The sequence below is a fragment of the Exophiala oligosperma genome (genome assembly GCF_000835515.1).
Source record: "Exophiala oligosperma strain CBS 72588 unplaced genomic scaffold supercont1.4, whole genome shotgun sequence".
Taxonomy (NCBI): Eukaryota; Fungi; Ascomycota; class Eurotiomycetes; order Chaetothyriales; family Herpotrichiellaceae; genus Exophiala; species Exophiala oligosperma.
Genome location: NW_015622821.1, coordinates 1718644 through 1741877, shown reverse-complemented (window position 1 = coordinate 1741877; position 23234 = coordinate 1718644). Strand labels below are relative to the sequence as shown.

General features: G+C 51.1%; 4 protein-coding genes across 6 annotated transcripts; all 4 read right to left on the bottom strand.

Annotated features, from left to right (window-relative positions):
* Positions 1-327: 327 nt before the first annotated feature.
* PV06_04740 (uncharacterized protein) lies at positions 328-1593 on the bottom strand (the record flags this gene model as incomplete). Its single annotated transcript, XM_016405669.1, has 5 exons — positions 328-578; positions 693-832; positions 920-1216; positions 1302-1374; positions 1482-1593. The coding sequence occupies 5 exons, from the start codon at positions 1591-1593 to the stop codon at positions 328-330; spliced, it is 873 nt and encodes a 290-aa protein (XP_016263875.1).
* Positions 1594-9672: 8079 nt separating this feature from the next.
* Positions 9673-12286, bottom strand: PV06_04739. 2 transcript variants are annotated; one of them, XM_016405668.1, is made up of 4 exons: positions 11698-12286; positions 11505-11625; positions 11037-11445; positions 9673-10984 (listed from the first exon to the last, which is right to left on the bottom strand). In XM_016405668.1, the coding sequence occupies exons 1-4, from the start codon at positions 11985-11987 to the stop codon at positions 10950-10952; spliced, it is 855 nt and encodes a 284-aa protein (XP_016263874.1). In that variant the 5' UTR covers positions 11988-12286; the 3' UTR covers positions 9673-10949. The 2 variants fall into 2 exon arrangements, with proteins under 2 accessions (XP_016263874.1, XP_016263873.1); XM_016405667.1 differs by having other exon boundaries at positions 9673-11445.
* Positions 12287-15325: 3039 nt separating this feature from the next.
* Positions 15326-20917, bottom strand: PV06_04738. 2 transcript variants are annotated; one of them, XM_016405665.1, is made up of 4 exons: positions 20895-20917; positions 18977-20846; positions 16174-18924; positions 15326-16112 (listed from the first exon to the last, which is right to left on the bottom strand). In XM_016405665.1, the coding sequence occupies exons 2-4, from the start codon at positions 20234-20236 to the stop codon at positions 15825-15827; spliced, it is 4299 nt and encodes a 1432-aa protein (XP_016263871.1). In that variant the 5' UTR covers positions 20237-20846; positions 20895-20917; the 3' UTR covers positions 15326-15824. The 2 variants fall into 2 exon arrangements, with proteins under 2 accessions (XP_016263871.1, XP_016263872.1); XM_016405666.1 differs by having other exon boundaries at positions 15326-18924.
* PV06_04737 (uncharacterized protein) lies at positions 20851-22858 on the bottom strand. Its single transcript, XM_016405664.1, has 2 exons — positions 22444-22858; positions 20851-22389 (listed from the first exon to the last, which is right to left on the bottom strand). Exons 1-2 carry the CDS (start codon positions 22737-22739, stop codon positions 20955-20957), a joined length of 1731 nt encoding a protein of 576 aa, XP_016263870.1. The 5' UTR covers positions 22740-22858; the 3' UTR covers positions 20851-20954.
* Positions 22859-23234: the final 376 nt, after the last annotated feature.

Here is a 23234-nt window from a genome sequence, read left to right as displayed (position 1 = left end):
TCTTCGGGGGGCCCACGTTTCGATCCCCAAGTGAACAAGCATTTTAGGCATTGGGGGAGCGACCGTTCTAACTGCCCGTTGTGGTCCTAGGTACTCTGTATTTGGTACGGGTGGTGAAAAGATGGCGGTACCTTTTTGCCTATCCTATCAAAGAGACACAACAGTTGGGCAATGAGAATGATCACCCATACATCTACGTTGTGAGATGTGAAGAAGCTCTCCGGTATAGCGAACCAGTTTTATGGAGTCTGTGGCTCACAGCTCCTTTCAACTTGGCCTTCGAAATACTTCATTCGAATGGCAGTACCAAATTTCATCGATGGTTTATTACCATTTCTCTACCCCCAATATTCGTCGTTGACCTTCTCTCACTTCCTCGGACAACTCCTGGCCCATCCACTGCGGCATCGTAGCAGCCAGACTTTCTTCCAAGTCCGTAATCTGATCACCATGCACCAACAGTGACAATCCATTCAACCCCGGACGTAGAGCGGGCAACAACAACGCCTTGCCAACTCCTTGGGTGCTGTTACTAGGTAAATCACCCCATATCTCCAAAAACTTTTCCGATGTCATCGCTGTGTCTTTTGTTGGTAAACAAAAAAAGTCAGCCATGACAAAATCAGATAGTAATCAATAGTTCTCTCTCGTGGACCAAACAAGTTTCAGGAGTGCTCGCCAAAAGTACTTACATGTCTGCCACGGTGCCACCATGTTGACCGTAGTTTGGCCCTTCGTGACTCGAGGAATATCGGTTCTGAGTGATCTCATCAATCCCAACACACCGGCTTTCGAAGCACAATATTGATATAGAGGTGGAGTGTCGAGAAAACTGCATGAACCAACAAAAGAAGCGAATTTGTCAGTGATTCTGGACAGGAAAATGGCTTCGTTCGACAGAACAGAAGGAACCACTCACCTTGCTGCGGATCCAGTAAAGACGAGTTGAGTCTTCACTTCTGGTCGTCTTGCAAAATAATGTATCGCACACTGTGTCATGTAAACCATTCCATCCAGATTGACCCTCATCGTATTCATGTCAGGATGGACGAGTTCCTCGGAGACTCTCAAGGCGTCGGCTAGCCATGTCTTTTCGCTATGAATTCCCGCGTTGGCGAGGACAACATCGATCGCCCCAAACGCTTCCCATGTTTTCTTGAAGAAATCGACCACACTTTCCCAATTCGACATGTCACATTTTTGAAACAAGACTCGTCTGGTGAGGAACAGGACGGTGTGAGGAAAAAAGGTTTCGGTTCTCGATACGCCTGCAGGGATACAAGGGGTGGAGGGGATCTTACTCTTTGAGGCTGGTGGCGAGTGCTTCTCCTTCCCCTTCATTCCAATCTCCTATGGCCACATTCGCACCATGTTCTTTCCTCAAAACGTCAGCACTGTCATCAAGGTCACAGTTTATGGTGTCACGGTGTCCCTTGTATCTAGGCCTGAGACCAAGAAAGGAAATATCGTGGTGTACTTACGATGGGCGAGCAAGACGGTTGAACGACCTATACCCGTCGCGGCTCCGACTATGAGGACAGTCTTTCCTCCAAGGGCATCGAGGTCTGAATCTTTGACCTCGTATGAAGTCATGGCTTTTTTTCTCTGAAAGTACTGCAAGGATAAAAAGGGTGGATCGGGAAAAGTGAAGAATGGCGTGGAGTACCAATGGCTTTGTTCTTGGACATCTAAGTATCGCATTGGGGTGTGAGTTTGTAGGCCCTCGTATTCCCCGTAACGAAACATTCCAAATGGTACGGAGTGCGTCCCTCCCCTACAGGTACTCGGGGTGTGTTGTGGGGGAAAAGAGATTGTACCGTAAGTAACTCCGCAAAACAGGTAGATACCAAGATCCTTGTACTCCGTACACACCCCCCCCACTTCAAGAATTTCCCGATAGAGACATCTCAAACTCCCATATCAACACTTTGGTATCCGGGTCTGGGTTAGAGTCAATCCGGGTCTGGGTTAGAGTCAAGGAAGCATCGAGAGCGAAATGGTGGTGATCAGCCTTGTCATGCTTGAACTCTGATCGACACAAAACATACGAGTAGGTAACTTCTAAGATCTCCAGTTGCTGGCTCATAGATCTACAACCAGAAGGCAACGAGTGACCTGTCAGTGGATTTTGACAGTGCAATGGCAAGTAGAACACGGGTTCAATCTGTCTAGTACAAATTCTAAAATCGTATAGATATACCATCGAGTTCGTTTAGTTGTTCGTTTGTGTGTGTGTGTGTTTAATTGTCCACGACAGGTCTGAAGGACTGCCTCCACCTCACGACGTCCTCATCCTCGAACTCGGCCATCCAATCCGCCGGGAGGGCCAGTTTCCAGACCCCGGCCCTGGCAGCCGCCTGTTTCTTGGGATCCTTCAAGGCCTGGTACAGCGCCTCGTCTTTGGCCTTTGCCTCCGGGGTTGCGTTGTGAAAGTGTTCCAGCATGTCCTTCTGCTCCTCTGAGATTTGACCCTTGTCCCACACTCCCCGAGGGTCGTTGCCGTACCCTCCTTGTTGGGCGATCCTCTTGAACTCGATCGACTGCCTGTTGGTCGCCTGCCACCAAGTGTCCCTCCGCGCCCGGGCCCACTTGTCCAGCAAGGCGGTCGGTGCTCCCTTTTGGATCACCGCGGCGAGGGCCCTGCCCAAAGGACCGACGTCCAAAATCCCCGTCGTCAACCCCAGCCCACCGATGGGGTTGTTGAGGTGCGCCGCGTCACCGGCGAACATGACCCTCCCCACCTTCATCGACGTCACGCACCTCTGGTGAGGTCGGTACTTGTTGAGTCTCTCGAGTTTCCAACCGGTGGCGGGACCCGGGAAGAGATACCTGTAGTGGTCCTGCAAGTGGGCTTTGATCTCTTCGTCCGACTGGTCAGGGTCGGCGCCGAAAGCGATCCTCCACAGGTCGTCGTCCCGGATCTTGGCGATGATGGCCCAGTTGACGCCGTCGATGACGAAATTCCGGGTGGTGAAACCGTACTTTTCAAAGGGGTCATAAACGTTGGAGGCGACGAACTGTTCCCGGGTCCAAGAGAAGCCCTCGAAGGGGACGTCTAGAAGTTTTCGAACCGTACTCCTTCCGCCGTCGGCGGCGATGACCCATTGCGTAGATATTGTTTGAGTTGTCGACGACGACGACGACGACCCATCAACGACCTTGTAAGTCACCTCGACGCCGCCATTGTCGGTGTTTTGTTGCTTGATCCCAACAACTTCATGGCCCCAATGTACCGCCGCGTGAGGGTACGTGGCGAGATGTTTCAACAAAATGTGTGACAAGACGTCTTGTCCAATGTTCAACCCGGCAAGTGCATTCTCCGGGTTCTTTTCCAAGATGTCCCTCGTCGAGATTGTGGCCAGATGTTTCGGGTCCGCATCAGTTCCGATTGACTCGTCCGTCCTTGCCCTCCACCATGAAATGACGGCGTCGGAGATACATTGCTTCTTGACGTCGTCCTCGTAGATCCCCGACTCGATCATCTCGGCAATGGCACAAGGTTGAAAAGCCATCCCTCGAGGTGACGTGTCGACGCCATCGGCCTTGTCGAGGACCACGACACTGACTCCCTTGCGAGCCAGAGTCAAGGCCGCAAACAACCCAACCGGACCTCCACCGGCGACGACGACTTGAGGGCCTTGACGTTCAGATATCGAGCCCATTCTTTTCTCTCTCTTTTTGGGTTCCGTCCAATCAGTCTGAAAGTCAGGTCCTTTTTATGTCCGAAAAAGATTTTAAGGTTCTAGACTTCGGCCGAGAATGATGATGTGTTCAGTGTTGTGTCTATGGTTATTTACAAAAATACCAAAAAAAAACCCAAAAGTTCCAGACAGTAACAAAACAATCCCACATGGAATTACTACTTGGGAGGTACTGTAAAGGGTGTATGGAGTAACTTTTCAGCCTTGGTTTCTCTTTTGAGTCTGGAGAGAATGGGGTTTTGGGGACCGGGGGGAGGGGAGGGGGGGGGGTTTGGCGGTTGGCGGTTGGGGGAAAATTCCGTGAAGCACGAAACCATCATGAGAGAGGAACCCGAAGTCGTGGAGTAGTACTATAGAAGTATCCGTTACTTCTTGGTAATAATGATTCATCTTAAGCCCAAAAAAACCCGCCCAGGAAATCCCAAGAAACAATAGTCAATGGTTTTAAGCGAGCTGCTCGAAAACGCCAATCGTCCCAGATTATTCATTATTGCTTAGGGTTGTCACTCCGTACCACGACTCGCAATACAGAGAATCCCTCCTGTTGGCTATTGATGTTGTTCTGCAATGGTACAAGAGTATAGAAGGTCCGAGACACTTACCGTGGGCAGAGCAGTCAGAGTCGAAGAGTACATACGAGTGCTCACACCTTTATCTCTTTTACTCCTCCTTTTCCACACCCGAGATCCTGATACATCTCGAGCGTACTCTTGTACTTTGTACTTGTACTCTACCATCCACAAGGGTTAGTGATCAATCGCGGGGTTGCCTCGCCCATACTTCGAGCAGGGAAACAAGTCTCTCCTCGAAACTTGCAGCCCCTCCCCTTCCTGCAGGTGGAGAAGGATCCCACAATATGGCGAGGTTGGACACCGACAAAATAGACCAGTTGTGGTCAAAGAGTTCTTCCAAAAGTGTTTACTGTACTCCGTAATCAGCAAAATACTGAAGCCCCACCCCAGTTTTTTTGCAAGGTTGAGCCTGAGCCGTCCATTTTATCGACCACGACCACTTCCACGTTTCTCCCCCTTCTTCTTTTGCCCGAATGTTTCGTAGGTTCTTCTTGGGCCCGTTGGAGAAATAAAAAAAGAGTCCGAGATTCACGGACCTCTAGATTGAGCAGACTAGTATGAAAACTTGACAAGAGTACTTATCCAGTACAAGTATAAGATCGGATCCTGACCCGGGACTCGGACTTCCTCCTTAGATCTACTCAAGACTCTTGCATCGCTAGGGGATCTCACCAAGCCAGGATCGTCACTTGTTTTACTGAGAATATTACAGTACTCCCCATTCGTTCGACCCTTTTTCTCCCCCATATCCCACAAAAAACAAAAACAGAGCAATGGCCTTTGGTATCCTCGAACCCAAGGACCGCAACGCTCACGTCCCAGGCACGTCGTTGTTGGATGTCCACACACAAACCGTCGCCGACAACTCTCGCATCCTCAAAAAGGGAACAGGTCGAAACAGTCATGTCGTTCTCGTCCCTCAACCTTCGGATGATCCGAACGATCCATTGGTAAGTTCCATCAAAAGAGAACATGGTCGTCGACAAACCTCTCGGTTTCTCTCACCGCTTCTGCCAATCGACGCGCACCCAACACTGGTCTAGTGACTGACTTTCATCGTAGAACTGGCCACTCTGGATGCGCGACTGTCTTCTCGTCATAATGATGTGGTGTGTCATTGTCAGTAAGTAGCGTGATCCTTTCCCTCGACGTACCTCGTGTTTTACCCACGACTGACGAGCATATAGCTATTGGGGGGTCAGTATTCCTTCCTTCATTCCTTCCATCTCCCTCCAACGACCACAACTAGTGGTACCAACACCAGCACTAGCACAAGCAGAACACTCGACTCACAATCAAAAATGGTGAATGGTGAATGAATGCTTCTTCTGACACCTCTCTGCCCTCAGATTCGGTCCCACCCTTTCCCCAATAGCTGTGCCACTCATCACGGACCTCAAGATCAATTTCACCCAATTCTCCTACCTGGCCGGATACTGCCTCTTGATCACGGGCGCCATAGGCCCCTTTATGGCCGCCGGGACCCGGAAATACGGCAAACGTCCTGGCCTTTTGTTTTCCATGATCTGCGCTTTCGCCGGGTCCATCTGGGCCGCCGCGGCCACGTCTTACAGTTCGATGCTGGGTGCTCGCATGGTCCAGGGCTTGAGCATGGCGTACTTTGAGAGCGTCGTCTACGCCTTCATCGGCGACTTGTACTTTGTGCACGAACGAGGAACACGTACCGCCATCTTCGTCATCATGTACCAGTCGCTTTCCAACATCCCTGCCCTTGTCGCGGGGAAGTTGTCCCAGAATCTGGGGTGGCGTTGGGTTTTTTGGTTGTTGACCATCTTTGTCGGTATCGGCATGCTCCTCGCCATCTTCTTTGGTTGGGAAGTCTCGTACAACCGTCACAGTATCGAAACGAGTGAAATCACGACCGAAGAGGTAAGAAGTCATTACCGACCTGACCGGCAAATGCTGACCTCTGTGTCTCGATACAGGACCTGCAAAGAGCCGAAGAGTTCAAGGCCGGGGCTGCCTCGGTGGAAATGGAGGAAAATTCAGGACCTGCCCAACCACCTCGCCGATCGTTCGTCGCCAAATTGTCGCCCGTGAGTGGCGTGTACAGCAAAGATTCGCTCCTGAAGCTGGTCGTCACTCCTTTCCTCACTTTGCTCAACCCAGCCGTCATCTGGGCTTTGATAACGCTGGCTTTCCCGGTGCTGTGGCTCGTCGGTCTCTCCCTGGTCATCGCCCAGATCTTTGCTGCGCCGCCTTACTTTTTGACACCCACGGAACTTGGTTATATGTGGGCCGGACGTGAGTCACTTGATCTTTGAGTTCTCTGGTTGTAAGTCCTGAAAAATCCTAACAGACTTGTCAATGTCTAGCAATCGTTGTCGGTCTCATCACCAGCGCCGTCGCCGGGCCGCTGTCCGACTGGAGCGCGAAATGGCTCAGTCGTCGCAATGCTGGTAGATACGAACCCGAGTTCCGTCTCTACCTCGTCTTTGGTATCGCGGTTTTCTGCGGCCTGGGCTATTACTTGTTTGGATATCTCATCTCCAAGGGCGTCGGTGTTGTTAGTATCAGCATTGTCTTTGGTCTCACCTTGGTAAGTATAGGCCTTGCCGGCCTTTTCCTGGCCATTGTCACCTGCCACGCCACTCGAGGCAAAATGTCATGGACTAATGATAACTTGCAGGGAGGAGCCCAATTCTCAGCCGTCTGTGTCGGCAGCTACGTCAACGATGCCTATCAAGCCATCAGCGTTGAAGTCTTTATCATCATCATGGTCATCAAGAATTTCTTGTTTTACGGCTTCTCCCGTAAGTATTTTCGCTGTAAATCCACGTAATCATGAGAGTCGACTAACCTTGATTCCCAACCGTCAGAGTTCATCAATGAATGGGTGACAGTTCAGGGACCTAGGAATTTCTTCTACACGTAAGTCTTGCCTGTCTCTATTGCCCGACGACCCGTGAACTGACAGTAACAACAACAGCGTCGGAGGTATCCAACTTGGTCTCTGTCTTTTCACCATCCCTCTGTACATCTTTGGAAAGAGATTGCGCCTCTGGTGGCATCAACTTGCCTTTGCCCAAAAGTTGGTCGCAAGGGTTTGAAGCAGGGATGGCATTAATACATGCGGTATCAAAGTTTTGGTTGTCCTCTTTTGATCTTTCGAAAGGATACCCAGGAGTCTTCTGAGGAGATGTAATGTTTGGACTGTCTTGATACGTTAATTAGTCAAGGCTTGGGGGGGGGGGGAAGCTCAACGATCAAATTTTGTAACGGATCATCATCCGCGTACTCTGCGCGTCCAGTATCTCTGCTCGGGGGCCATTTAAGACGTACGTACTCGTCTGAGTAGGGAAGAACGTGCCCATACATGAAGGATCCCGGTTGAATGCTGCCGATCATGACGGTTCTCCCGACAGACACCAGGCATACCACACAAACACAGTCGTTCCGGCAAGTTTCTCCAAGGTAAGATTGTGTAGTAGTGGCAAGCTCCTTTGAGTTTTCTTGTCCGTCTCGAAAACATACTGTACGGGAAAAGGCATTGCACCCAATTTCGGACACCCAAGACCGCTTACCGAATAAAAGTATGCTGATTTGGTCTGGCCTCCTGAAGGAAATACCAACCAGCCTGGGCTTAGTACTTCCGTACCAAAAGGTAAACCCCGAAACCGAAGGACGAGGTTTAGTTTCCTGGCCAGGCCAAGGGGAACGAAATCGTGACATGACAGATACCATACGTACCGCAAAGTACTTCCGTCCTCCGTACAGGTTACTCTATGTACCTGTGCTGACCATCGTCGCGAGATCCGACCGGAGATGACTTTTTGACCTGGGTCCAGGTGACCCATACTTTTCTTTTTGAACCAAGTTCCTTGCCTAATGCAGTTGTTCACAACTCGTCGCGTGTAGAGTTTTTATTTCTCGTGTTCTTTGGCCATGGCTAGTCGCTCAAGGTTCAAGCTAGGTCTTTTAGTTACGGGAACTGTGCATGGAAGGATTGCGACCGGCGGTGTCAGTTAGATGCTGAAAACAACGCGCAATCTTTTGTATTTCGTGTTGTTTGTTGACCCCCTGAGAATGCAATTCCGGGGAGTACAAGTGCCCATCAAAAAAGCATGGAACTTTGAGGTGTTTTTGTTGCTAACCAAAAGATCGAGACTCGTGACGGTGGATGTTTAGAGTTGACGCTGGGTGGAAAGGTGTTGAAGCGAATTGATTTACGAGACAGCTTGAACGAGTTTCTAATCCGTAAGATCGTCTTTGTACGAAGATGAATGTGTACCATACAGTACATACGGACTTTGCAATCCGTATGATGAAGACTTGCACAAGATCGAGAAGATATGAGTGTGATCAATCTCTTGGGTACTTTGACTCTAGGCGTGATAAGCAACGTGCGGAGGAAGAGGTGCGCCATGTAACCAGCGATGATATAGCATGATACCGCCTTGGCTGGCTGGACTGTGCCATAATACAGTGATTCAACAACGGCCGTAGTGTGTGTTGCTCCAGTACCGCTATTGTTGTGATCGCCATGAGAGTAGCACGACTTACCTTCTCCAAGTACATACCCGGTGTACGCTTGGTAAAGAAGGACCTAACTGGAATATGCAGAAGACTCATGACTCGTACAGAGCCCGCCAACTGTCAATGGAGTGATGCACGCGAATCATGCCATTTTGCGCGGGCGTACTCGTATACAAGATGTACTAGACAGGTGACCCAAGGTAAGTATTTCACGCAAGTCAGAGAACCTGATCGTTGGGAGATGATAGTCATCGTAAGATTATGGTATGCGGTGCAAAGTAGCCGATAAAAAAGTCATTCCGTGTAGTAGTGGGGAAGAAAACTAACGTCCAGGTCAGTCCTGGCTCGGGGGATGGAATGCTTTAATTTTATCGTAGACTCACAGTCAAGCCACGCGCGCAACGATAATCCGTCCAAAGAGAATGTGTCTGATGCTCGTATTGTTTGGCGAGGAGTCGAGGGATGGGTAACAAAGTACACACCTACAAAGTTTTGACACAATAATTCAGCTGATAGTCGCGTTGATCTGCGCTCGCGCAAGCGAGAACGGCCGGAGGATGACTACTACGAGGGAGGATCCAGTGTCGAGGAGCTCAAGGTGCGCCGGATGGGCTTCTGATTTCATGATCGGCAATTGACTGTCAAGAGAGGAAAATGTCCACATCGGCATTCACCGTGAGGGGTGTAGCAACAGGTACCGACAAGACAATGACAATCGAATGGGCATTTCAAACACGAGATGGAAGCGATCACACGAGATGCCCGACGTAGATATCAGAAGGAATCAACGTTGGTTTGAGCCAGTTGGAGTAAGGTGCCTTGGATGGGATGGTGTAGGTATCGTACAGTGACAACGATATGCCGAGGACACAGTGGGAACTCATGTACAGTAAGGTGTTATTGTCAATACCTGTGCTTGTAGAAGTCTCTCTTTGCAATGGCCTACCTAGGTATCAAGTGGTTTTCGGTTCGTGTCTTGACAGGGCCTTGACCAGAATGACAGGTCACAACTATCACCAGAGAGGCCCCGGAGTCGCCCGACGTTGGGTGTCAGTACGAGTCCTCGTACAAATGTTGTATTTGACAACTTGACTCAAGACTGTGTGCACAGGACCACATTCCGCATTTCGTCAACCACTATCTGTATGCAGTAACCGTACTCGAGCTATTCCAGTTTTTCACAATGGTCGGTAATCCAGCTCGTAGTATTCCATGGGGTTTCGCAATAGTCGGTGATTGAGCCGTACGGGTGATGGGGTACAATAATACTCCAGCAACAAGAAAAAACCCGGGCCAAACCACAAGGAGAATTGACGTGGGATTACTGCTAACTCGAAGACGGAAGAAGAATCCGCCACGCCGGAAACCATGGAAGGGCAATTTTCACCGATCCGACCAATCGTAGCCCCCCAGACATTGCCGACGGGTGTTTTTCTGAATAGCGGCGGCGCGGTTGTTCCGAAGACAGGGCAAAGCCTACTCCATCCCAGTTGGCCAAATACCGCTAGTCCGCAGAACTCCCCAGCAATTCCGTCCAGTCGTGGCTGCGCCCTCATCCCTAGTGCTACGGAGTAACATTTCTCCCCGTTGGTGTTGCAAAGTGCTCGTTGTGATTATCCAGGGTCCAGATCGAGATTTTCAAGGGTCCTGCTCCTGCGCAAGAATTCCAGAGAATTCCCATGGTTGAGACAATCGAATAACCGCGGCCAAAACATGCAGTTGGGGAAAATGGCATTTCTCCTGTAAATCTCGCCAATAATACAGCTTCGCCTCCCCGTGCTGTGGGCCGAGGGAGGGTACGTTGCAGCAGCTCAGCAGTCAAGACCATGCATGGCCTGCGCCATGTCATGCCCAAGACCCTTGCCATGGTTGCTGATCTTGCCTTTTTCCTCTCCTGACTCTCTGATGGAGAGTGTTTCGGTTGCTTGCGAAGGCTGGGATCTTCGTCGTCGGATCTAATATATGCAAAGTAATATTGGAGTGGTTCCTTGCTCCTCTCTGGGAGGGCTCCTCGAGGATCTTGAGGAGAGCGTCAGAGAACCACCCGGAGGTGCAGCCGTCGGATGTGACGTCCGTGCCATGCATGATGATTGTAGTCGTCTTCGTCATGGGGTGTAGTGTACAAACGTATCTATCCCCTGTCTGTTTCAATTGGGCACGACGGTAGCTTCGTTGCTCTTTAACCAGGGGAGAACTGATGGGGTCTCGTAATGTCTTCTCCGATTGTCAGCAGGGAAATGTCCTAGGGGTGGCTCGGTAGACCAACCTCCATGGGACGATTGACTCGGAGAGGTAGGCAGGGCTGCCAGGCGCTCGAGCCCAGGCATTACAGTCACGTCCGCGCCTGGCGCCTTGGGAGGTGAGAAGCCGGCAACTCGTTCCTCTTCGATCAAGATGCCACCAGCAGTAATGGACGGCAAGCGTGTCAGCTGATTAGAGTCGGGCGAGAGGCGCTGAGATGTTTGCGAGCTTGCGGTGGAAAGCGTTGCTGGCGGCCCGGCAGGCTCGAAAGTGCTCGAGGATGTCGATGATCGCGACGCGCCTGGCACGTGAGGACTGGGGACGGGGAGTGGTAGTATGATGCGACTACCAGGAGCTCCCGAGAGGGTCCCGTCCAGCCGCGGAGGACCAAGGCCGTAGTCATTGTCGTTCGTTTCCGATCCATTCGACGTATCCTGATGATTGTGAGCCGCCATAGATGAAGGCGTCGAACGAGCCGATGTGAGCGACTTACGTTTTCACGTGCCTCATCAATCAAAGCCCGAACCTCGGGAGACACCATGGGCATGATCTCGTTCAGGAGAGTTTCATACCGTGCCAGTCGCCGACTGGTGGCAGTCAGATCCTCGGCCGTCCTGCAGAGCGCCACGAAAAAGTCAGAATACTGCCTCGTTGCTTCCCAGCGACAGTTCAAGAAATGCACTCACTTTCGTTTTCGCCATCCTTTCCCGTAGCCGTAGTAGCAGGTGGTGCCGGTATGAAGGCATCGACGACATGCTGGGCGAGAGCCGTCGCATTTCGTTTTGCGCTCGCGACAGGGCTCACAGGCATGGCTGGTGCGGGCCCTTTCTGGTTTGTCCCATGTCGGATGATTGTGACGCGATATGGGGACCGAGGCAATACCGTTGTTGGGGATGGGGTTGGTGTTGTTGGTAACAAGAAGACTGTTCGATGGAGTGGTTGGCGGAGAGAGACTGGTGGTGTTGGCGGGCCTCATGCCGACGAGGAGAGCTGGCCTTCGTTGCTGAAGGAACTTCAGAGGGCAGGAATGGGATATGTCAGAAAACGCATCAAGAAATTTCGAGAGAAACGAAAGACGTGACCTCCGGTAGAAGGCACTTTTTTTTCAGGTCGACTTGGCAAATGGGAATACAGTAAGGCAGGATCTCGGGACCAGGCGAAGGGGGAAGGACGCGCGCGATACAGGTATCGAACCGGGGGACCAGCTTTGGAGAGGGAAAGTTTTTCGACGGGCTGGTTGGTTGAGTGGTGTGTCGTGTGGCAGAAGTTTCGGATGAAAAGTGGTGGAGTAACTGTGTGCCGTGAAGCGGTGGAATGATGGGGAAAAGGCCAGAGCCAGCCCAGGTGTGTGTGGTACTCGTCCTCGCTAAGTACGAGTAGTACGCACGACGAGTAGTAATGGAGGACTACGAGTAGTTTGGGGAAAGGTTGGGAATAAATGATCCACCGTCTGTTACGAGGATGGGCGAGTCATGGGAAGAAGAGTCGTGAGAGCGAGAAAGAAAAAAAAGTGATTAATGCAATCATGGTTGGTTGGTATCTTGGGTAGTAACTACACTTAGGGATCGGGAGTAATACAACAAGTATCCGTAGGCAGGTGGTATTTGATTTGGTGGTGGCGGCGAACCAAGCGTAACCATAAGGTAGTATATGCAGGTCATGACTGGTTCAACGAACCATCAGCCCCTCAGAACCCCGACGAGGATTCGTTTGTAGGCAAGGGGGATCTACCGATGAGAATTGGCTACGGGTTACCTTGGACGATTACGAGGGTTGTGAGTAGTAGTGTGTCTCGTGGTTCTGTACAAGGGCCGACGCCGGCAGAAGGGTTCAACGTGGCTATGTGCGCACGGTCATGAACGAGCACGGACACCTTCAGGTATGTTACGGAGTACCTACCTAGGTATGCGTGTAAAGATACTGTATCCATAGGGTGCTGGGGGACGATCCCCCCAAATATTGAACCCAAGTCAAGGAAGGGGTCGGAAAGGCTGTTCCTGCGTATCCGCAGGATCATACGAGACCTCAGTACGGGTCCTCGTATGCATTTGTTCCGTACTCCGTAAAAGGGCGATGACTGGATCAGGATGTGGCCGAACTTCCTTTCCGTACAAGGCAGGCAGAAGGGGAATAATGGAGCTCTGGAAGATCATGTCCGGCGAAGACGGGGGCTGGTGGGCTTGGGAAAGGAAAACAATCTCATACAGACCTACAGTGTTCGGAGCACTGAAAAACCGCCTGGAAATTAACGGGAATCGGAGATGGCGGCGGATGATCTTTTAGTGGCTCTTGCCGTCTTGCCGAATGCGAAGAAAAGTCGCCAAAATCTGACTTGCATTGTTGCTGACGACGACGACGTGGGAGAGAGAGAGATAGAGAGAGGAGGAGAACGTAGACTGAGACGTGAGAAAGCTACTCAGTACGAGTACGAGTAGGAAATTCGAGGACAGAGGAGAGTGAAAGAGAGTGAAGGACTTGTGTGTGTGAATAGACGGAACCAGCACCCCTAGCGGATCACCTGAGGTACTACTTTTCTAAACGAAGGCCAAGACGAAACTCACCATGAGACTGCTGCTCCTCGCCTAAAAGGGAATCGAATGAATGAATGCACGAGCAGTGCGGCGAGTCAAGGTGATAAGGGTGAGCCATCGTTGTTGGGAAGCCGGAAATGTAACCGTGATGGATGGAGCATTATTACCTACGGAGTACAAGTCTCGGTACGGAGTATAGAATACATGTGTACCAGGCACCTCTGCGTACTCGTTACCTAGGTAAGGTAGGTCCCCCCCAAGCCCTCGCTTGCTGCTTAAGCGATAATTGTGCGAGTGTATTCCGGATTTATGCCTTGGACGAGAATGTACTGTTATGTACCAAGTCGTTCAGTCATTCGGCACCGGAAATGCGACTGCAATGGTCTCGATTCCAATTCTATAATTCAGAATGAAATAGGTCGAGATGGAATGAAACAAAAGCGACATCTGGGGTTACAGAAGACCCTAATCAGCCTTGATATGGACCGAAAGGTCCTCGTATCTAACTTAGGCAAAGCAATTGAGCCCCGTGCGAGTTGCCCAAGTCTACCTCAGTAGGTAACATCCCCCGGTTTGTGACTCTTTAGAGTGCTTACATGGAGGACGTAAGGGGTACGTAGGTACTAAACCCAGTATCGAGCACCTAATAAGTACCCAGTACCCTATCCGTACATACCTTACTCCGTAACATCGGCCTGGATGTGCAGGCATCCTTTTTCTATTTTCTTATTTATAAACTTTGTTCTGGAAATTTTTTCCCCATGTTCCTTGCTCTCCGTGAAGTTAACTAAAAAAACACGCCGACGGCAAATGACAATGCCATTACGGAGCAAAAGTGCCACCCTGAAAAGCCTTCTAGCCAAAAAGCCCGGGTTGAGAATTACAGTAAACGCCCCCCGGGCGGCTATTTACGGAGCAAGGAAGCAGATCACAACCCTTGCCGCTTCTCTACAACTTTCCTAAACCTCACTACGCCTCCGTACCCGATCCTGGATACCATTTCCATACCCACCAGCATTCGTTCTACGAGTTATGGAGTAACCGAGGCTTCATGTCCGGACTTACCTACCTGTAGTGGCTCGTTGGCAGGTTACAAAGCCCTCCAGCTAAGCTTTCTCTTTTACGGACAAACGACTCCCTCCGTTGGGGGCGCCACCGACCACCACCGAGGAAAACAGGCCAGAGATGTATCCGTACAGTCACTACTACCTAGGTAATAATGCCTGCGAGCTTACACCAAGGTAGGCTTACAGTTCTTACCTCTCTACTCATCCCTTATCCCTTGTTGCCTCAGGTAGGGACCCAAACACACAAACGCCCAGTCTTGCACCCACTTCTTCATGCACATGCACCTTTTTGGTGGTCATCCGAAATACCACCTTCCAGGGGTTGTCGTCCAAACACCCGTCACGGAAACCCACATCCGGGCCAAACATCAACACCAACCAAGCTTTTGTGCCGTCTATCGACGCCTCCCCCCCTGCCTGGCCCTTTGCTGCGGAAATGGTAAACACTCGTCGCCCATCATTGACAACAACAAGTCCCTTTTCTGGTCACTTGCATACTCTGTCGCGAGTACGATGGAAGGACCCTTCCCGCTGCCCACCCGAGATACCTCGGCTGGCCAGATTTGCCCACTTTGCATCCCTCCTCCTCACACCCTAACACGTTGAGACTGGTGATCTAATTCCTTCTCTGATACTCGAAGGAGGCTCCATTCTTCGCTTCCGACTGCCTATGCCGCCACCCCCTACAAAAAGCCCGATTGTGCTTCATTATTGGTTCCGACAACCCCGTATGACTGGACCTCTACAGGATCTGCTTGCTCTAGGTAGCGCTTCAGGTAGAGAAGCCAGGTCTTCTCGGCAAGACAGGTCTCCTTCAACATTACAGAGTATTAGTTCGTCTTGATTAGGTCTACTTGAGAGTACCATGTATAAACCAGATCACCTCGCGCCTTCCATTATCGTACGTGACATCGTCAATTCTGAATCTTGTATCGTAGCTCGCTTCACAAAAAAGTCATCGTGAAACCTTCACCATCTTCATCAAACTCGAGAATCCCTGCTTCCTCAGTGCTCTTGCTCAACAATCAACCGTTAGGAAAGATATCAAGAGAAATCCAAACGCCTTTGTTCAGATCCCCGCTGGCTGGAGGCTCAAACGCCTGCACATGCACACACACCTGAGCCTGCGCTCGCCCCAATCCACAATCCTCGGAAATGACCGCAAGGGCATTCCGACTCGGAGCGGCTCTTTAGTGTCTCATCCTCGAATGCCTCTCAGAATCTCACGCTGCTCTTCCTGACCGGCTCGACTCCTTGCATACTTCGCAGCCCCGCCCGGTCCACGTTCACTCGAGTCGGGGACTCCCAGCCCTGCACCTGTCTTTGAAGCTCAGGGTCGCTCTCGTCTCCAATAAAAGTCCAGCTTTCTTCGATATCGCCCTCGTCCAAAGGCACGCTGTCATCAGCAGGAACTCCTTGTTTGCTTGCTCTTTCCTCCACGATGGATTTGGCATATTCCAAATCCCGGTAGATGGCTTGGATAGCGGTCTGCACTCCGTTCTCCTGGTGGGAAAGTTAGCTCGTTCCTCATCTCGGAGTATACCCTGGACGACTTGAAACTTACCTTGCGGATTTGTTCTCCGAGGAGCCGCGCCTTTACAATCATCCGTTCCGAGTGGGTCGCTTCCCAGAGTGCGCGAGAGAACAAACTCACATTGACCTTCTTCATGCAAATGCCCACGCCGAGATCTTCAACTCGCGAACCAAAAAAGAACTGATCCCCGAAAAATGGCTTGATGACGGTCGGCACCCCAGCCCGTAGACTTGCTCCGGTAGTACCTGCTCCTCCGTGATGAACCGCAGCATCAATCTGTCGGAATAGCCAGTCGTGTGGGGCAGATTTGATTTGAAGAATGTCCGCTGGCAGAGGTACCTCTGTTTTGACTGCCGTCGGATCTCCAAGACGGTCACTCCATCCCTTAGACAGAATGCATCTCACGTCGGCTTTGAGCACCGATTCCACCACCGTTTTAGTCAACGCCGCAGGGTCCGAGACCACAATGGACCCGAAACCAATGTACACCAGCTTCTTGCCATCCTTGCGAGCCTTTTCGATGAATTTCTGGAGCTCGGCCGGTGGTGTCCAATCCTGTGCCTCGTCGAGGAACCAGTAACCCGTAACTCGTACCCAGTCAGGGTAGTCTAGAGGCGGTACAACCACATGAGGCGAGAAGTTGTACAGAAATGGCACCTTATTGGGTTGCATCTTGTCCATGTTGGTACTCCGCAGCCCCAACTCCTTCTTACGCCATCGGTTGACCTGTCCGGAAATGGCTTTCCAAAACACATTGTCAAACATGACGTACGAGTAATAGTTGTACGCGCCACCGATCTTGTGTTCAGGTACCGCAAATGCATGGGGATAAGCGCGGGTGCGAGTCCATGGCATAGTAAAGGCCCGAAAATACGGTATCTTGAGCGCTTCCGCTATGTGTATCCCGGCCATGGCACTGGGCGACTCGATCAAGAGATCGCTATCCTGACAGGCTTGCCATGCCGAGCTGAGTAATTCGTCAATCCAGCTGCGAAATTTCGCGGATGCCTCCCGTAGGAAAGAGTAGGTGAACATGCCATTTTCGACACAGATTCTCATGAGCTCTGCCGGATCACCCTCGACAGGGGCAAAGTCAATGCCATGCTTCAACACCCAGGGGCCAAACTCTGCGTGTGTGGCAATTCTGGGCTTATGACCCTCAGCCAATAGCGCTTTGCACAAGGCAATGTATGGTTGCACATCTCCCCGAGAGCCGATCGTTAGACACGTAATTTTTAATGGCGTTGTAGGTTTGATGCTAGAGATCGAAGCTCGTGGTCCTTCAAACAGTATAGGCCGGGTGTCTTCGTGGCTGTAGATGGCTTCAGCTGTATCAGGCAACACAAGTTGGTGATCTCCAGTCGAACTCCGCCGTGCCTCTTGTAGCATACGATGCTCTTCCTTGGCAGCCTCTGCATCGTCTTCCTCTTCTTTTGCAAGCATGCCGGACTCTGCCATATCTCGCACACTCTCGAGGCTGTGCAACAGAGTCACTGTGCAGTCATCTCGATGGTCACTCGAACTGAACTCGAAGAATAGTTCTTCGTGGCCTCGAATGACCAGCACCAGCCCATGATACCCGAAACGAAAGCCCTTCTCCTTCGCAGCATTCTCAATGTCTCTCAGAGGGAGAACCAACTTTGTCCGAGTGCCGGGAAGTAAGCTTCGAAAGCAGAATTTGCGATTGCTGATGTAGATCTTTCCGTAAAGTGGGAGCACTCGGTGCAGGAAGGCAAAATATGTGGCACGCAGCTTTTCCGTAGACGGGAGGGCGAAATGAGCACGAAACCGATCTCCGTGGCCGACGTTCGTTTCTTCGTCCTCCGGATCGATGCCCTTGTCGCCGGGCACGACACCTTCGTTGTCACCATAATGTTTCCTGTCACCCGACCACATGTCCGAGACTTTCTCGATATATGACATTGGCTCTGTCGGCAAATACTTCAGCACTGATTTGGACGGATTCTTGAGAAACCCGGCGAGCTGCCCTGCTCGTGGAAGGCGGTACGAGCCAGCCCGGACGAACTCTTGTAGTGTTGGTGAATCGGTTTTCACAATGCCCTCTTCTTTCGAACCGGATTGCTTATTCTTCCCGTACGTACCAGCCCCCCGCATGGGAACGGGCGAGGTGGCGTCGTTGGGGTGCGACGTGGACAGGACCGTTCCGCCCTCAGAGTGGCCTTCGGAGGACATAGATGCAAGTGTTGTCATTCGATGGACAACAGGTGGATGGAATAGATCGCTGCGGTCGAGAATCTGGCTGGCTGACATCTGTGCTTCGGCTCGAGGCGATAGTGGTGCTGTAGATGAATCGGTCTCTTTGTCAATGGAATGAACATACGAGTCCTCCGAGTCATGATGCTGAGCAAAAGGTGAATGGGGTCTTCTGGGGATGTTTGTTTCAAGTCGACTGGTGCTTCCGCTTCTACGGCCTCGCTTGAAGCTGCCTCGGCCATACTCACCACTTGACCGCGATGGACTATCACCATGAGAAAACTCGCCACTCACCCTCGGAGAGATATTCCTGCTTTCAGGGAGGGGGTGTGGTAAGAGAGTTGCTCGCACACTCTCTTTGAGGGCAGGAGGAGACTGTGCCGGTGGACCACCGCGTCGAGGTAGGTCGTGGACATCCGCTTTGTCCTGTGGACTAAATGTGCTCATATCCTTCCGTGCTGCGGACAACAGTCCGTCGTCAGAAGTCCTCGCGCCGTCTGCTTCAGGGAGCAGAGTGCGAAAGTTCTGTAGCGCGTCCTGCCCAAAGCTGAAGAAGGAAAAGAAATACTATGCACGATTAGAAAGGTAGCACATTGACATAGATATTGGGGTGGCCTACCTCGTCCACAGCCCCAACGGCATACGAATCTTCGCTTTCCAGGACCCTGAATTTGATTGTCTCAGCGAATTCGACGACAGGACTCTCCTCAAAGTCGATGATGTTTTGCACCGGCAACGATATTTTGACACTATCTCCATCATTGTGAGAACGGAAAATAGTCTTTTGTAGGGTTTGCACCCATTCTTTGGCACTTGAGGCACTGTCTGCGCGGAAGTGATATGTGCGATGATCAGTTGTCAAACAGAAATCTTTGCATTCTTTCTGTTTGCCTTTGTCTGAAGACACGTGCGCTGATATGCCGTATCTCAGATCGATATTGCCCGAGGGAAAGTAAAGGTTGGAAGGATTAGAATAGTATGAAAGCACGTCTCCCTTCAGTGAGAACCAGTATCTCTTGTACTTCGAGTTTGTCCGACCTTTCTTCGCTAGATAGCCGGTTTTGGAGACTTGATGGGATTTTCTCTGCAGGTAGGCATAGAAGCAGATATGGTTTGTTGTGATGTAGAGATAACCCTGGAGAAGTACACTTTGGAGTAGCCAGCATGGATATTCTGCCAACACCTTTTCTGGTTCGTCAAATCCAAAAATCTCCATCAAACGTGTAGCGAGGACTGCTTCGGGTACGGCGTCGATCAGTGGCATACTTGGGGGATGGCCACCACTTTCTGTGAACTCGGCCTCGGCAGTCAAGAGTTTGCTCAGAAGAGGCGCGTCTCTTGGATTGCTTTTCCCCGAGTCTGATGCAGAGTCGCTCCCTGGGCCGAAGTCTTGACGTATAGCTGGTGCTTTGTCTTTAAGTCTTGATGCGCTTGCAGAGGGCGGGAGATTTTCCGACGGATGAACTAACGAAGAATATGTGCTGCTCTTTGTAGAAGACAGGGCATCATCTTTTGTCACGGCAGCTCGTGCTACATGCCTCTCATTCACAGATGTTCCTTTGCTGTCAACAAATGACGACTTTGTTTGGGCTGCCTCCTCTTCACTGTCGCTAGACTCGTCAAATCTTGCATTGAAATCTGTCCGTGACCCTGCCGCCGCAATCATAGAGAAGATAGACTGATTCATGTATTGTGCCGGTGCATTTCTTCCCCTTGAGGGCGCTGTCACATCGTCGTGGGCATCTGCACCTAGGCTCAGTCGAGAAGGCATACCGGGGGAAGATAGTCGAGTGAAACGCGGGCTGCGCTTCTGAGCCTTGTGACTGTCGGTGCGTTTGGAGGTGTCTCTCCATTTGGAGGCGCCCTCGAGGCTTGCCATGATGGATTGAGGATCTGTGAAACTTGCGGGCTCGGCGTGAGGTTTGGGGACAAGGCTGCTCGTTTACACGCTGCGGGCGTGGGCCAACGGACCACTGTAGCCTGTGAGGACTAGGCGCAACATCTGGAAGCAAACACGGAGCAAGGGCTTCGTTTGGTCTGATGCCAGAGTCACAGGTGCAGCACCTTACGGCTCACCTGACAAACGACCATTTATCGAGAAGGCAGTGACTGATGCACAATGAGATGTAGCCGTGGTGATCCGGACATCATGAACTTCACAGAGTAACAATTGGTCGTGATAGGAGACTACAAATGACTCCTATGGTGCCCAACATCGTCACCTCTATAGGGATAAGTATAGTGGATTGGTGTCTTCGTGGCTCATGGTGACTTGACTCGAGATGCGTGAAGCGACCACAAGGACAACGGCATGTGGAATCCTGACATCGCTAGGCTGAGACACATGAAGGGAAGTTTTAGGCGAGCATCCGGCTGCACATTCCTCTCCCCCACGACACCATGTCACCGGTCACTTGGGGGCGTTTTTTATTTAAGAGCCCATATCTTTAGGACTAGGATGCTCACAGGTCAAAATGTTCTCTGGGAATCTAGGATCATCAATTATCATTCGATTTATCATCATAGAAAACTATTACCGACAACGTGTGTACCCATCCGTCCTGAAGATTGCCCGGAATCTTCTCGCTTCGCCCGACTCATTTCATTGCAGCATTGACCCGAGCACTGGCGGCCGCAGTCAACTTGAGGGCCTCTGGACCATCCTTCTTCGGCATGTATACTTCTACCAGTTGCAGGTAGGGTGCGCTGGAGAACCTCTCGTCCGCGAACAGAGCAGACACGTCGGCCTTTGTCTTTACCTGGTATGTCTTGTATGTGCCTTCTTTGGCACCAAAGGCCGAGGGCAATTCCTTGTACCTCCAATTCTGGATGTCGTTGTAGTCAGCGTCCATGCCGTGTATAAATCGTTCGACCGTGTATCCATCATTGCAGATAATGAAAATGATGGGGTTTAGGTTATGCCGGATCATGGTGCTGACTTCCTGGGCAGTGAGTTGAAACGAACCATCTCCGGTGAACAGGATTGTTCGATGTTTGCCCCCGAGTTCCTTTGCAGCGAGTGCTACTCCCTGAGTAGCACCAGTGGCATAACCAATACTTCCCCACAAGATCTGACTGATGTTTATGACGTTCTTTGGTAATCTCGCACCCCAGAATCCCCAGCTCGAAGTACCAGTTTCGGTTACCACCATGTCACCTTCCTGTAGCCACTGGCCGACAGTTGGCCACAGCCAGTCGTGAGTAATGGTCGGATCTTCCGTGCTTTCACCTGCAGGAACGAGGTTCTCTGGAGGTGTTGGGCCGGGCACAATATTGAGCTTCGGCAATTGGGCGGTGAGTTTGCGAAGAACCCCTTTCATGCCCACACCTGGGTATTCGGAATAACGAACAGTGGTCCAGGTGCTGTGCAAGTCGATAGTGCGTAATTGTGAAGTCCGATATGAGAATCCGGCAGTGTTGAAATCTGATTTGACACCTCCAATGCTCACAAGAAGGTCAGAACCTTCAACTCGCTCCCGAATTCCAGGCTGTGAGGCATCCCCTGCATAAACACCTCCGAATGTAGGCAACGTCTCATCCACGGCCCCTTTGCCCATAGGCGCTACGAACACTGGAAGGCCCGATTTCAAGATGAACTGGCGTGTCTCTTCCAACACTCGATGCCGAATAGCACAGCTGTCCACTAGTATGACGGGGTTTTTGGCAGCGGCCAGATACTTCAAGATGACATCGACCACGTAGTCTTCCTTCTCAGGGTCATTCTGATGAGGGCTGAGGTCGATGTTTGTCTTCAGCCTCTCGCCTTCAACCTTCCTCTGAACCATGTCGGTAGGGAGAGTGATGTATACTGGCCTGCTTCGAAGGTAACACTCGGCCAAAGCATGGTCGATTTGAGCTGGAATGTCCCGAGGATCTGTCAGTTTGGCCACGTCCACTGCCAGACTGGCCGCCATATCCGCGAAAACATGAAAATTTCCATTGCCCAACGTGTGATGCAGAAGCATTCCATTGGCCTGAGAGATGGTGCTCGGTGTCCCAACTATGTGGACGACAGGGACAAACTCTGCATACCTGGTTCACAGTCAGTTTCCAGGTACGACACTTTCGTGGATGACCAGAACTTACGCTCCTGCAATTGCATTAGGAAGCGACAGCTCTCCTACACCGAATGTGGTGACGACGGCCGATATGCCTTTGACACGGGCATATCCATCTGCGGCGTAACCTGCATTGAGCTCATTGCAATTGCCCACCCACTTGAGACCACATTGAGAGACATAGTCAAGAGCCACTAGGTTGAAGTCACCGGGGAGTCCATGTAAGGAATCGATACCTAATTGTTTGAGTCTGGTAAAAAGATAAGTAGCAACATCCACAGGCTCTCTGAGCTCGATTGATCGAATTTCAGTATTGGGAGCCATGGTTTGGGTATCAAAGGTATTGCATGAAAGAAAGCCCAGAGTTGGGAACGTTCGGATGAGTTCCTCCACCTATATATACCTGTGAAACGACGTAATCGACATGAGTCTAGACATGAGCCACCTGGACAATTTACTCAGGCTCGGAGCGGGCATGCTGTGAACTCAACCTTGAATATGACAAGCAATTGGCCAGATGACGCAGGCGTAGGATGTAGTATCCATGCATGCTTGGTGATTATGCAGGTGGTCTGATTGTGGAGGCCGGCGAGAGCTGTTTCTGCGACCACCACAATTGTCTCTAACGTGCCGATGGCACTCAGATCAATCGCAGATCATGGTGTGATGTAGCATAGAAGCCGTAGAAACTTTTCCAATTCCTACTGTACAAAGGCCCGACCAAGGCCATGTGCTTTTTCTTTTCACTAGTCCGTCGACACAGGGCCTAACTACATGTTACGACAAAGCGCAGGTCTGCCAGTCTGTACTTTGGTTATA

Excerpts from the sequence above, each read along its gene's own strand:
- PV06_04739 (XM_016405667.1), bottom strand. The coding sequence starts at position 11,987 with ATGAGGCCCGCCAACACCACCAGTCTCTCTCCGCCAACCACTCCATCG. Across the intron at positions 11,626-11,697 it reads AAAGGATGGCGAAAACGAAA|GACGGCCGAGGATCTGACTG; the intron begins GTGAGTGCATTT and ends GGCGCTCTGCAG. Across the intron at positions 11,446-11,504 it reads TTGATGAGGCACGTGAAAAC|GATACGTCGAATGGATCGGA; the intron begins GTAAGTCGCTCA and ends CACAATCATCAG.
- PV06_04738 (XM_016405665.1), bottom strand. The coding sequence starts at position 20,236 with ATGGCAAGCCTCGAGGGCGCCTCCAAATGGAGAGACACCTCCAAACGC. Across the intron at positions 18,925-18,976 it reads CCGTTGGGGCTGTGGACGAG|TATTTCTTTTCCTTCTTCAG; the intron begins GTAGGCCACCCC and ends AATCGTGCATAG. Across the intron at positions 16,113-16,173 it reads TCGGAGAACAAATCCGCAAG|GAGAACGGAGTGCAGACCGC; the intron begins GTAAGTTTCAAG and ends CTTTCCCACCAG.
- PV06_04737 (XM_016405664.1), bottom strand. The coding sequence starts at position 22,739 with ATGGCTCCCAATACTGAAATTCGATCAATCGAGCTCAGAGAGCCTGTG. Across the intron at positions 22,390-22,443 it reads CCTAATGCAATTGCAGGAGC|GTATGCAGAGTTTGTCCCTG; the intron begins GTAAGTTCTGGT and ends ACTGTGAACCAG.